The sequence below is a fragment of the Leptonychotes weddellii genome, chromosome 2 (genome assembly GCF_054177405.1).
Source record: "Leptonychotes weddellii isolate Sample4059 chromosome 2, ASM5417740v2, whole genome shotgun sequence".
Classification (NCBI taxonomy): Eukaryota; Metazoa; Chordata; class Mammalia; order Carnivora; family Phocidae; genus Leptonychotes; species Leptonychotes weddellii.
The window spans coordinates 46,856,067-46,868,715 of record NC_138370.1 but is presented as its reverse complement, the minus strand read 5'-3'; the positions used below and the strand labels follow the sequence as shown (position 1 = coordinate 46,868,715).

The 12,649-nt window shown below is 43.3% G+C and overlaps 1 protein-coding gene across 2 annotated transcripts in view; it reads left to right on the top strand.

Annotated features, from left to right (window-relative positions):
- GALNTL6 (polypeptide N-acetylgalactosaminyltransferase like 6) overlaps positions 1-5,030 on the top strand; it is a 956,008-nt gene extending 950,978 nt beyond the window's left edge. For both annotated transcript variants that reach the window (XM_081810998.1, XM_081810995.1), the window contains one exon: positions 4,528-5,030. In XM_081810998.1, coding sequence (XP_081667124.1) covers positions 4,528-4,704 — 177 coding nt within the window. In that variant the 3' untranslated portion in view covers positions 4,705-5,030. The remainder of the gene's footprint in view (positions 1-4,527) is intronic.
- Positions 5,031-12,649: the final 7,619 nt, after the last annotated feature.

Genomic DNA, 12,649 nt, shown 5'->3' with positions numbered 1-12,649 from the left:
ACATAAAACATTATGCTAATTTCAGCTGTACAACATAATGATTTGGATATTTGTATATATTATGAAATGATCACCACAGTAAATCTAGGTAACATCCATCACCATGCATTGTTACAATTTTTTCCTTATGAGAACTTTAAGATCTAGGTTCTTTTTTTTTATTTAAGATTTTATTTATTTATTTGACAGAGAGAGACACAGCGAGAGAGGGAACACAAGCAGGGGGAGTGGGAGAGGGAGAAGCAGGCTTCCCTCTGAGCAGGGAGCCCAATGCGGGGCTTGATCCCAGGAGCCTGGGATGATGACTTTAGCCGAAGGCAAAAGCTTAACGACAGAGCCACCCAGCCACCCCTAAGATCTACTTTCTTAGCAACTTTCAGATATACAATACAGTATTATTAACTATAGTCACCATGCTCTGCATTACATTCCCAGGACTTACTTATTTTATAACTGGAAGTTTGTACCCTTTTGAACCTCTTTGCCTATTTCACCTACCCCACCCCCCCGGAAGTGATTCTCTATTATTTTTCACTGTGTACCCAGTATGTGGTAAAGCGCCTGGGATAGAAGGTACTAGATAAAATTTGTTGAATGAATCATGAACCCACTACTTCTTACCTAAAAGACCCTGATAAGGGGGAAATTAGCAAACCATGCTCTCTCATTTGTTCAACTGAGCCTAGTCTCTCTTTAACAACCAACAGAATTAGCAATCCCAGAACTACTAGCCACCCTGACATTTATACCACACTCCCCTTCTCTGGGACCTCTTTTTAAAAACTTCGTGTTTTGGGGAGGGGGCAAAAAACGTTCACGCTGAGACTGACTTCTCTTGTATATATATCTAAGACATTCTTTACTCTCTGCCAGACCTTTTCCTAAGCCTTGCCGAAAAGGAGATTATCTCTGTAATCCTGTCATACGTAATGATTCCCTTTTCCCTCATTTTTTTCCAGCTTCCCACCCATTCCTAGTCAAGCCCTACCTAACTTCCTAATCCTGTTCAGTGTCTCTCAGGATTTCTTGACACAATTTTAATGATGCTAAGCCCTGAAGCTAGACATCAAAGGAATAAAGCATGAATAGTATCTATTCTGTCATAGATTTATTCAGTGTTCTGTGTCCTAGATTTGGGTGTGTGCATGTGTGTGAACTGCTTTACTTTCAGCCAGACACAAAGCCCATGTTGAAAAAGCATAAATCATTTATAAATTTGCTAACCCCCATTTTTTACCTTTATTCAAATAAATCAACAGAATTCGCTCTATTTGAATTTTATTCACCTGTTTATTTATTTTATTTTATTTCATTTTATTTTATTTTTACTTGAGTATAGTTGACACACAATGTTACATTAGTTTCAGGTGTACAACATAGTGATTTGACAAGTTTATATATTCCGCTACGTTCACCACGAGTATAGCTGTCATCTGTCCCATTACATCGCTGTTACAGTATCATTGACTATATCCCTAGTCCCACGACTTATTCACTCCAAAACTGGAAGCCTGTATCTCCCACTCCTCTTCACCCTTTTTGCCCAACCCCTCTCTCCTCTCCCCTCTGGCAACCATCAGCTGTGTTTGTGAGCAAGAGGAGAGGACAGGAGTATGTGCCGAAGAGGTGAGGATAAAATGAAAGGAAAGAGAGAAGCAAGTTAGGATGGCCTGGTAGCAGGCTTGAATCCAGGTGCCTACCTTACCCTATATTCTCTAACATTTCTTCTCTGGCACAACTATGAGCTGGAATTTACACAGATGTAGACAATTATGCCCCTGAAACTTGAAAGTTGGCTTCCAAAGCAAGTTTATCCCATTGTCTACGCAGATGCCATTTGAGTGAGAATTTAGAAAATTCAAGAGTTTAGAAAATGACCTCCTCCAGCCCTGCCAGAGCCCTTCAAGCTCATAGCATTTAGAAACCAAAACGAGGCTCTCTGATGGGCTTTGGTGTGTACCCACAGGCAGATTGGGCAGATTTGCCACTCAGCGTCCCTGGCTTGTGTATATTCTTTTCTTCCCGATGTCCTCCTTTTCCAAGAGCAGACAGAGCCCCTTCAGTGAGCGAGCACCACGCCAGCTGACAGAGAAGGGCACACTTCTCCCTTGGTGGCCAAGTGGCCATAAACCATCCAAGGCCGCTGTTGTCCTAAATGTGGTTCCGAGCTCCCGGACTCAAGTAGAGGGAATAATAGTGCCCTGAAGCTGTCTTTGGCACACACTGATCCTGGTTCTCTAAGAAGAGCGAGTCCCTGAGTTACACGGTCCAACAATGGAAAGCGAGTCCTGCCCAGAGTTCTGTCAGGCAGCTCCCAGGTTATACACAGCTTTAGAAAATGGATACCCTGGGTTCAGATAAGGCGATCAAAGGGGAGCTTTGCAGAGCGTGCCAGGCTCAAGTCAGTGACAGAAAAAGCAAACTTTTGACCTTCTGGGTGTTTCTAGTTCACCAAAGAAACTCAATCACACACCAAGGAATTGATTTTACAAAAGGCTGATTTGAAGCTTGGCTCCCCGGATCCCATACTAAAATTCCTCCCTGGTGCTTTTTTCAGGAAGGCAGAGAAAAGTGAAGAGAAGTGAGAGTGAATCCGGTGCACTTTGACAGCTGCTGAGTTCATTCCCTGGCTTTCGGGATTTCCCACCCTACTAGGAGGAAGGATATAAGTAGTTTTCAAGGAGTGGGTGGAAAGCATTTTCCCTAATTCAGGGTTCAAACATGGCGTCCGTAGGTTCCAGGAAAAGGAACACAAAAGTGCTGGTGTGTATCCGCTTATAGCTTCCTTGATTAGTTTATTTTTGTAAAAGTGTCCATAGCTTTCTTCGGATCCTCAGAGAGGTCTGTAGACCAAACTAGGTTAAGAACTGTTGCCCTGTGTCCTACATTATTTCCCATTCCCCTGGCATTGGGGACAGAGACCCTGAAGGTAGAGGTCCAGTAGTGGGTGATGAACCGCCACTGTGGTCAAATTCCCTGAATAAGGAAACTGATTATCCCATTGGCTCCCTCCCGAATGACATTATACCAACCTCTACTCCCACAGTAAGTGAAATGAGAAATCACTCCCTCCACCACAGTCTCACTCCGGCATCATTTACTCCTTTCATAACACTCAGTATATTTCATTACAACCTTCTCCCTACCTCTTGCCCCCATCCCAGTAGGAATAGGCCTGCTTCAGCCATCCTGCTCTGGACAGACTCCTTATCCTTATCTGCTTATTCTCGGCAAAAGAGCCTTGACTAAAATCACCTGCGTACATCCTGTTCTTGTTTCTATTCTTAACAATACCTAAAGGGATTATTATAATCCAGGACTATATAAAGGCATAAAAAGGATTGAGATCGCTGAGCTTAGCTAAACGTTGACTCCTAAGTAACAAACCATAAACAACATCCATCTCTATTACGGGGCGTTGTTCCGATGTCAGCAGAATTGGTGAAATCCTCGGGCAGGCCGACTTGAGAAGGGACACATGTCCATGGCCTAAACTCTTTCTGTTACTATTTCTGTTGTTGACACTTTTCCTAGCCCGCTCTTGGCCCACCCCTAACTACTCCGTTCCTTATGTCAGTATTAATATGATAATTGGAAAGAATTATCGGTCCCTTTTTTCCCATTCTGCAACTTGTAAAAGTTCAGACTTCACATAGAGAATCTTCATCCAGCACAGCATTGCACCGATAGTACCATCTTTCCTATTTTGCTAATACTCTAGGGTGTCACTGAATTGATCATCCAGGAGAAATGCTACACCACGACCACGGGTGTAGACCGGGATCATCCAGGCAAACCGGGACATGGTCCCCGCATCCTGCACAGAACCATGCGGTGCTCAGTGATTCGTTCTTTTCTCTCACGCACAACTTGCATCACCTGCTTCATATTGGATCTCTCTCCCAGCTAAGGCGGAAAAGGTAGAATACGCTCTGGAGCAAGAAGATAACAAATCCCAAGTTAGGAACTCCCTGAAGAAAGAAATCGCCAATTTGCGGAAGTCAGGAACAAGGCTGCTCCCCGCCTTACATTATTCCATAGTCCTTTGCGGCAGCCCCCAGCTGCAGCCTTGCTCTTCAACCATCTCACATTCCCTGACATGCCCACTAGGCCATATTACAGTTAATTCCCTGACTTTGCTCCACAAATTGCATATAAATTTAAAACATCGTTCAGGAATCATGTATTCTAAAAGACAACCACTGAGAGGCGCCTGCATGGCTCAGTCGGTTAAGCGTCTGCCTTCAGCTCCATGATCCCAGGGTCCTGGGCTCGAGTCCCATATCGGGGGCGGGGGGGGGGGTCCCTGCTCTGCGGGGAGCCTGCTTCTCCCGCTTCCCCTCCCCCTCTGTCTGCCCCTCCCCCCGCACGTGCACGTGCACCTGTGCGCTCTCTCTCTCTCTTTCTCTCCCCCTCGCTCTTTCTCAAATAGATTAAAAAGATAACTACTGAATCTATACCAGGATTACCTGGAGCTAGGGGTGCAAGAAAAACCAGCCCCATGCTCATTCTTTCTTCTTTCCACAGATTCGAAACGTGGCAGCAAATCTCTGCGTGGACAGCAAGCATGGAGCCACAGGCACTGAACTGAGGCTGGACATCTGTATCAAGGATGGTTCTGAAAGGACGTGGTCTCATGAACAGGTAGGTCAGCAACCAGAAGTGACAGGAGCAAGCGGGGCTGAGGCAGGCATGGAAGCATAGGGTGAGATATCTAACCAGGACGGGTGGGAAGTGCAGTGGGGTCCTGCTTCCGCCACCAACCAGCTCTGTTGTTCAGTGAATTACTTACCTTCTTGGTTTCTGTTTCCTCTCAGAGCAGCTGTGATAATCAATTGAGATCGTGTACAAAAATGTGCTTTAAATAGTAGAAAAGATGGTAGAAACATCCTAGGCTTATATTTCCTTTCCCAGAATGGTAGTCTTCAAACCAGGAAAAGCCTGTAGAGTGCTATGTAATCTTCCAACTAAACTTCACAGTTTTACTGAAAGACTCTTTGTTATTTTGTAAGTTTTTTGCGACTTTATCTCATCTTGTTTTCCCCTCTGGTGATATATTGAAAAGAATCCTTTACATACCCCTCTTGTTGCTGTAGCAGTCTGTCATCCTACACATGAAAGACAACTTTGAGGCAGTAACAGCCCATCATGGGCTTCCTGGGATACTTTGGAATTATTTATTGCCTTTGATTGAAAAGCATTTCAGGGCAATTCTGTTTATTAAGTGAGTTGCGACTCCTGACCCCCTTTGAAAACTGATGGTCCTTATAAGGGTCTTTCCTCACACTGTGTCATTTGCAAAAGAGAAAAGATAGTGGGTAGAATTGTGTCTGCCCCTTTCTATTTTCTTAATTTTTAATTATGAAAAATCAAATAGGGGGATGCCTGTGGCTCAGTCGGTTAAGCGTCTGCCTTCAGCTCAGGTCATGATCCCAGGGTCCTGGGATCGAGCCCTATATGGGGCTCCTTGCTCCCCAGGGAGCCTGCTTTTCCCTCTGCCTCTGCCTGAAGCTCCCCCTGCTTGTGCTGTCTCTTTCTTTGACAAATAAATAAATAAAATCTTTTTTAAAAATCAAATAGGAAACTATAAAAAATATTATAACACACCTTGGCACAGTCATTACACAGATTGAACAAGTATCTGCAGCTATTGCCATATTTTTTAAAAGAATAAAATATACAGATACAGGTAAAGCCCCTTCCCTATCGTACTCCCCCTCTCCCTCTGCAAAAGGCTACATCCCACGTTCAGGATAGCATAAATTGCCTGTGCTTTGTTTCCAGAATTTTCCATAATGCCTCTCTTATGAAAACCAGAAACAGTAGACAAGCAGTTTCCAGTAAGGCTTGAGTTTTCTCCTATAGCTAGCATCCTCAAGGACCCATCTTGTATAGGAAACTAGTGAAGACAAACGATGCCCAGCCTAGGATCTTAAAGAGCTGTTCGGGTGTGCTGAGCTACATCATGTCGGCACCTCGCTGGCCTCCCCCCACTGTCCCATCTGACCCCGCGTGTGGCCAACACCACAGTGCAGAGCAACGTGATTCGGGAAAGCCGCGGGGAACCAAGTGCACAGCACAGTGCAGAATTAACGCCATCAGCCAACGAACCAACACTGCCCCTCCCCGATCGGTCATCTGGCCCTTGCACTCTGATCCACAGCCTCATGGTGTTCCAGAAGGATCGTGGCCCTTGCAGTCAGGCTCACCTAGATTGCAGCCACCTTAACCTGTGTGACCTTGTGAAATTGTTACATCTTTCCAAGCTGGAGCTCCTCCACCTCTAAATAGGGACAGTAATATTCACCCCACAAACAGGTTTATTATGAGAATAAACCGTGTCTACGATATAAGAGCATCTTGCTCCTGTGGTAGGGGCAAAATAAATGTACTTTCCCTTCTGCTTGCCATCTCTTCCCCCGGACCACTTTATACTAACACTAAATTAGAAAACTCTCTCAGATCCAAGCTGCCAAAACCAAATACTATTTATCATTCACTCAAATATATCTTGCAGCGAGCAGACACCTATCAGATGGGTTTTAAGGAAGGCTCTGCAGGGGCGCCTGGGTGGCTCAGTCAGTTAAGCGTCTGCCGTCAGCTCAGGTCATGATCCCTGGGTCCTGGGATCGAGCCCCACGTCAGGCTCCCTGCTCAGCATGGAGTCTTCTTTTCCCTCTCCCTCTGCCCCTCCTCCCTGCCTGTGCTATCCCTCTCTCTCTCTCAAATTTAAAAAAATGTTTTTGAATAAAAAAGCTCTGCAGCTTCAGGATTTACTGATGGGAAGGAATATCAGCAAAAGTTGACTTGCCACTACTTCCCCCATCTCCTTCGGTAAGCACCACAGGAATGTTACTAGGGATGTGAGGAATAGTCTGGCCTGTCACCTCCAAGAAGCAATTTTGACTTCAGCCTGGGAGCAAGAAAGAAGGCTTCAGAGGCCTATCAGTAGGACCCACATTTAGAGTGGAAAAGGATACTTTTTTAAAGAAAAAAGAAAAAGAAGCATGCCGTATGGAAAATCTATGTCTATTGGGCTAAATCCCTCTCTACCCTGTGCAGCCCAACCAGGAAACACACCTAGCCAGCCATTGATAGGAAGTATGCCTTGCCTGAATGCCTGAATCAGGTTTCATAGTTCTATCCCCTGGAATGTTCTAGAATGAAATATGATCTGGATCACAGATTTTATTTGACATCCATAAAATACATGTAAATAAAACCAGCTATACCGCATACACTTTAAAAATGATTTCTTTTTCCCTCCTCATGCCGAACTGCCAAAATCTATGTCATGTAACTCAATAAATAGTCACCAGAGGGCAGCACCAGACAAGCAGACACCTACATGAGGCACAAAAAGACCAGTTAATACAGAAAAGATTCCTGATCTCTAGAGATCCTGAAAACAGAGCTACAGGGAGATTAAACAAAGTTGACAGGAGGTAAAAAATGAATCATCTTTGAAATACGTATTACAATATATTGGCTTGGTGATTAAAACATTACAAGCTGCTTTGTTTTTCCAATAATCATCTGTAAGCTTTATTCACTGTATTACTCAGTGATTTACATGAATTAAGACTCATTCTTCTCCATTTAGATTAAAATGTCTGGGCGAAAAAAGAAGTATATCAGAGCAGGAAAATTATAGGTATTCTTTGTTATTCAACAGCATTCAAAGAACCCACAAAGGGCACTTATTAGAGTTGAAATGATCCTTTTTAACAAATGGCAAAAATAAAACACAAATGAATAAGCAAAATAGTTACATGGGAAATAAAGGATCGTCTACTGAAGCACCTTTATAAGAAAATACCTCTTGCTGCAGAACACCAGCGATGTCTAATGTGGCTTCTGTGAAGGAAGCAATTTGTGTGATTCACTTTTCCAGGGCCTTCTATTTAGCTGTTTGAGATCACTGTAGCATTGTGTGCTGGCTTTCAGCTTCCTTTAGGGACCAAGAAAGAAAAAGCAGAGAGAACTTAATAAGACTGTAAGGTCTGGAAAGAATACCCTCCAAATGTCATTAGGAGTCCAAGGGAGAGGGAAGGGAGGAAGTGGCCTACAGTTTGGACCTGGCAGCAGACTCTGATCTCATGCTGGGGAGGAAGCATTGTGGCGGAGCAGGCCTTCCTCCTGCTGAGGAAGCAGGTCTCCCTTCGCAAGACCTGGAGTGGAGATGTGCACAGAGAGATGGGAGCAAGTCCACATATGTGGTAAGGGACTGATTCCCGGGATACACAGCCTCACTCACAGAACAGAGTTGGGTACCGAGTAGAACATGCACTACCTCAGATTTCTGCCAACCACATAACAAGGAAATAAAATAGAACCACCCAACGGAGAGAAAAATATTTGCAGTCTTCTCAAATCAGGTAGCAAGCTCAAGGTGATAAGTGTATTTGCAGTACTGAGTCTAGTTGAGCTTATTCGTATGACACAGTATAAACCCGGGCAACATTACACATACCACATTGATAGCAAAGCAAAGAAGTGCAAGTTAGGTATCATTCTGGATCCGTATTTAAAAGTAGCAAGTGGAGAGATTAACATCCATTTACTCTAAAACTGAGGATCTGAGGTTGGAAAAAAAATCAAAAGTTATTGTACAGGAAGCCTGAATGAAATCTAAATCCTTCCATCAGTAAGGAACAGTCCAAGGGTAAGAGACAAACTATAAATGTCACAATAACATCATCACATGCAAACGATGAAAATACATTCACAATGTCCGCTCGTTTCTGGTTCGACAAAATTGCACAGGAGAAAGCGTGCCTAATGAATGAAAGGCTTGGTGCCTGATTGGATTGACATGGCCATTAGGATAAGATAAATGGCAATAGGAAGCATTCCGAAGACATAAGAGAGAAAAATTCTAGCTAATGGTAGGTGCTGAAGAATAAAGCAGTTGATATAATCTGGAAATGTCACTTGGGGTGCAGGAAAGTAATCACCATGTAATCATGATGATGATGATGATGATGATGATGATGATGATGATATAGCATAAAACACTGTAGAGACTACCAGCTAACAACCAATCTACAAATTTAAGAATGATTATTGCGCTACAATGACAAACCTAGGAACGAGAAATAAAAGTCCCCTAAGGAGCCCTGGGATATAATTGGGACAATAGATGAATAAGTCTATCAAGAGAAGAATTTGTTAATGTTTGCTTTAACACAGGAATTCTTTTGTACTTAACTGATCCATTTAATTAAAAATTAAGAAAGCAAAAAGTAAAAAAAAGAAAGAAAGACTGTCTATAAAAGAAGATATAAGCCAGGGCACCTGGGTGGCTCAGTCAGTTAAGCGTCCGACTCGGTTTCGGCTCAGGTACTGGTCTCAAGGGTGGTGGGATTGAGCCCTGCATCTGGCTCCCCGCTTAGCAGGGAGACTGCTTGAAGATTCTCTCCCTCTGCCCCTCCCCCCACTTGCTCATCGTTCTCTCTCTCTCTCTCTAATAAATAAATATATCTTAAAAAAAATGCATAAACCAGGGGGCATGGATGACTCATTCCGTTGAGCAGGGTACTCTTGATTTCAGCTCAGGTCAGGATCTCAGTGTCATGAGATCAAGCCCTCCATGAGATTCTCTCCCTCTCCCTCTCCCTCTGCCCCTCCCTCAAGTCCCCCACCCTCCCACCCCCCCCGCTCTCTCAAAATAAATTAATTAATTTAAAAAAAAAAAAAAAGAACACATGAGACTGAACACTTGAAGTGTGGTGGTGACCAACCATTTAACTTCTCCAGGCCTGATTTTCCCCAACTGTATAATAAGGAACTGTGTTAGGTAATGATGACAGTCCCTTTCAGCTCTAGCCTTCTATGTGTACCCAAAAAGGGAAGCTGAGGCAGAGAGGGAAATAGAAAAACCAATCAAGACCACTAGTTCCCGCATGGGTTGGGCTGCTTATAGTACCAAGGAAATGTGATATTTAAGTGAAATTAAGACTTAATCAGTGCCAACGACAGGTTTGTAGGACAGGAAGTTTCTATTTCAGTAATAGGTAACCAAGTCCAGAATCACTGAAGATGGAAGTTCAAAAAATAATATTATTGTTGACATTGTTATGATTGGACACAAACAGCACAAATTCATGTGAAGGACTAAAAAGACTAATTGATTAATCTTGTCAGCTATCCCCATGAACTTTCTGTTAATGTAATGAGTGCAAGTTTTCATTTATTCAATAGAAATTCTTAGACATTTATTATACGTCATGAATTGTTCTGGATGCTGGAAACGCAGAGATAAGAAAGATGTGATTCCAACCATTAAGGATCTCACTTTCTAGTGAGAGATACAGAGACAGACTGATGATCATGATGAAATAAGTTAAAGGATGAGAAGGAATAAAGGGTTTGAAGAGGAAGGCTTCTTGGATGAATGGGCATCTGGACTGAACCTCAAAGAACTGATGAGCATAAACTAGGTTGGCTGGGGAATGTTGGCCTCCTCCTGACCACAGGGACTCTCACAAACAAAGTCACAGAAGGGAAAATACAGCCTGATTAGCGCAAGGAGTTACAAATGTTCTTGAAGTGAGATATCATTGGCATACGACATTCGACTAACCTCAGTCACACAACGTAATGATTCAGTGTTTGTACATATTGCGAACTGATCACTAGAGCAAATCTATCTAACACACATCACCACCCATAGTCACAGGATTTGTTTTTCTGGTGGTGAGACCTGTTAAGATCCACTCTCTTAGCAACTTCCAAAGGTTTTGTTGTTGCTGGAACATAAACTAAGGGAAAAGGGTTGCAGCTGGAGGAAAATGGCAAAGGCCAGATTGTGGGAAATGCTTTATATGTTAAATGATGTAGGAAAGACATTAGGGTTTGAAGCCGACGGCCAAGAAAGAATTCTTGAGGCGTCTTTGGTGCAAAAAGGTGGTTGTATTAAAGCACAGGGAGCAGAAAGAGCGGCACTGGGGTCATGAGGAGCGGCGCATTGTATACTTTCAAGTTGGGAGTGGGTTAGGGATAGGAATTTTGGAAGCAAGTTTTCCAGGACCTTGAGGGGGCTAGCTATTGTTGGGAAAAGTCATTTATTACTGTCTAATAAAACCTTAGTCATCAGACCCTTCAGATGTATATCGGTGGGCCATATGCTTGGGGGGTGATTGCCAACAGGTATCTTGGGGGGGTAGAGATAAAGGAAATTTCTAAAGGAATTTTTATACGTTAAAGTAGGCTTACAGGATGGGAGGGGCGCACGGGGGGGGTGGGGGGTTCAGATTCCTTTTGCCCTTAGCAAAGTGTCAACATGGAAGCAGTTGAGTCCCTAGAAGAAGGTCATTCTACCTGTTTCACGGACTTGTCAGTAGCCTGTAGGTAGTAAGGAAATTTAATAATTCCTCTTCTGCCTTTGTTTCCCACATCATTAAAGAGTTTGTATTGTGTTCTCTAAGGGTTATGCGAAAACATGGTGAGATTTCAGGGCAAGAGGTAACATAGTCAAACGGTTGTGAAGGAAGGTGGGAAAGACACCAATCAGGAAGTCATTTCAGTAGTCCAGACAAGAAATATTGAGAGCAAACATAATGGAAATAGAGAGGAAGAGACGTCTTCCAGCAATATTGGGAGACAAAAATGGTAAGACTTGCTAACTGATTAAAGAATGAGGGTGAGGGAGACAAAGGGGTTAAAAGACGAAAGACTCCCAGGTTGGCACGTGAATACTATGACCACCAACTAAAACAAAATAAAGGAGTACGAACAGGCTTAGAAGGAAAGAAAATCAATTGAATTTAGGATGTTTTGAATTTGAGATGTCCATGGGGCATGCAGCTGTGAAATCCTACATGGAGTTGGACACATCACAGATGATAAGTTATCAATGTATTGATGAGAGTTGGACTGAGCATGCATAGTAGCAACCAGAGGGGGTAAAAGACAAGGTCCAAGGGAGAACCCTGAGCCGCACCTGTGTTGAAGACAGATACAAGAGGGACATGAGCAAGATAGAGGAATAGGGTAACAGGAACCCGGTATTTCAGAAGCCAAGGGACTAGTGAGTTCTGACTTGAAGAGAGTGATGAAATCAGAAATACATAGCTGATCGACACTTTTCCTTGATAAGTCTCTGTCCTGCATGGGATTTAAATGAATCCAAAAATGTCTCAGTCCACCATCATATGGGTGGGGAGGGGAGGGGGACTGTAGGAAAAAAGACCACACGATGTCTCTTCCTGAGTCTATTTCACAGGTCCCACCCAAAACCTTTGTCCTTCTAGTTAAAGCATTCTCTTATGTCCTGTCTTCCAGGGAAACAGAATATAGTCACTCACCATTAGGCAGGCAATCCACTTTCCTATGTCTAATTTACAGCATTTCTTTCCGATTTTCTTCTGACCACTTAGCCCAGTGTTTTCAAGTTTTCTGCAGTCTGCCCCCCACATCCCTGTTTTTGGTAGCCATTCCTGGTATTTTGCCAGATTCTCTACATTTTCTTACCCAGGTAGGAGGGAAAAACTGAAATATTCTGAGGGCCTGGTCGGTACCGAATGTATTATCTATACACAGCTCAGCAGCCTGCTGGCTTTTGTATCAACAGGAAAGCTCTTTGTCTTGCAATTCACAGCTTGCCGCCTTAAGTTGGTCCTATTGTAAGAATTACATAACCTCGTTG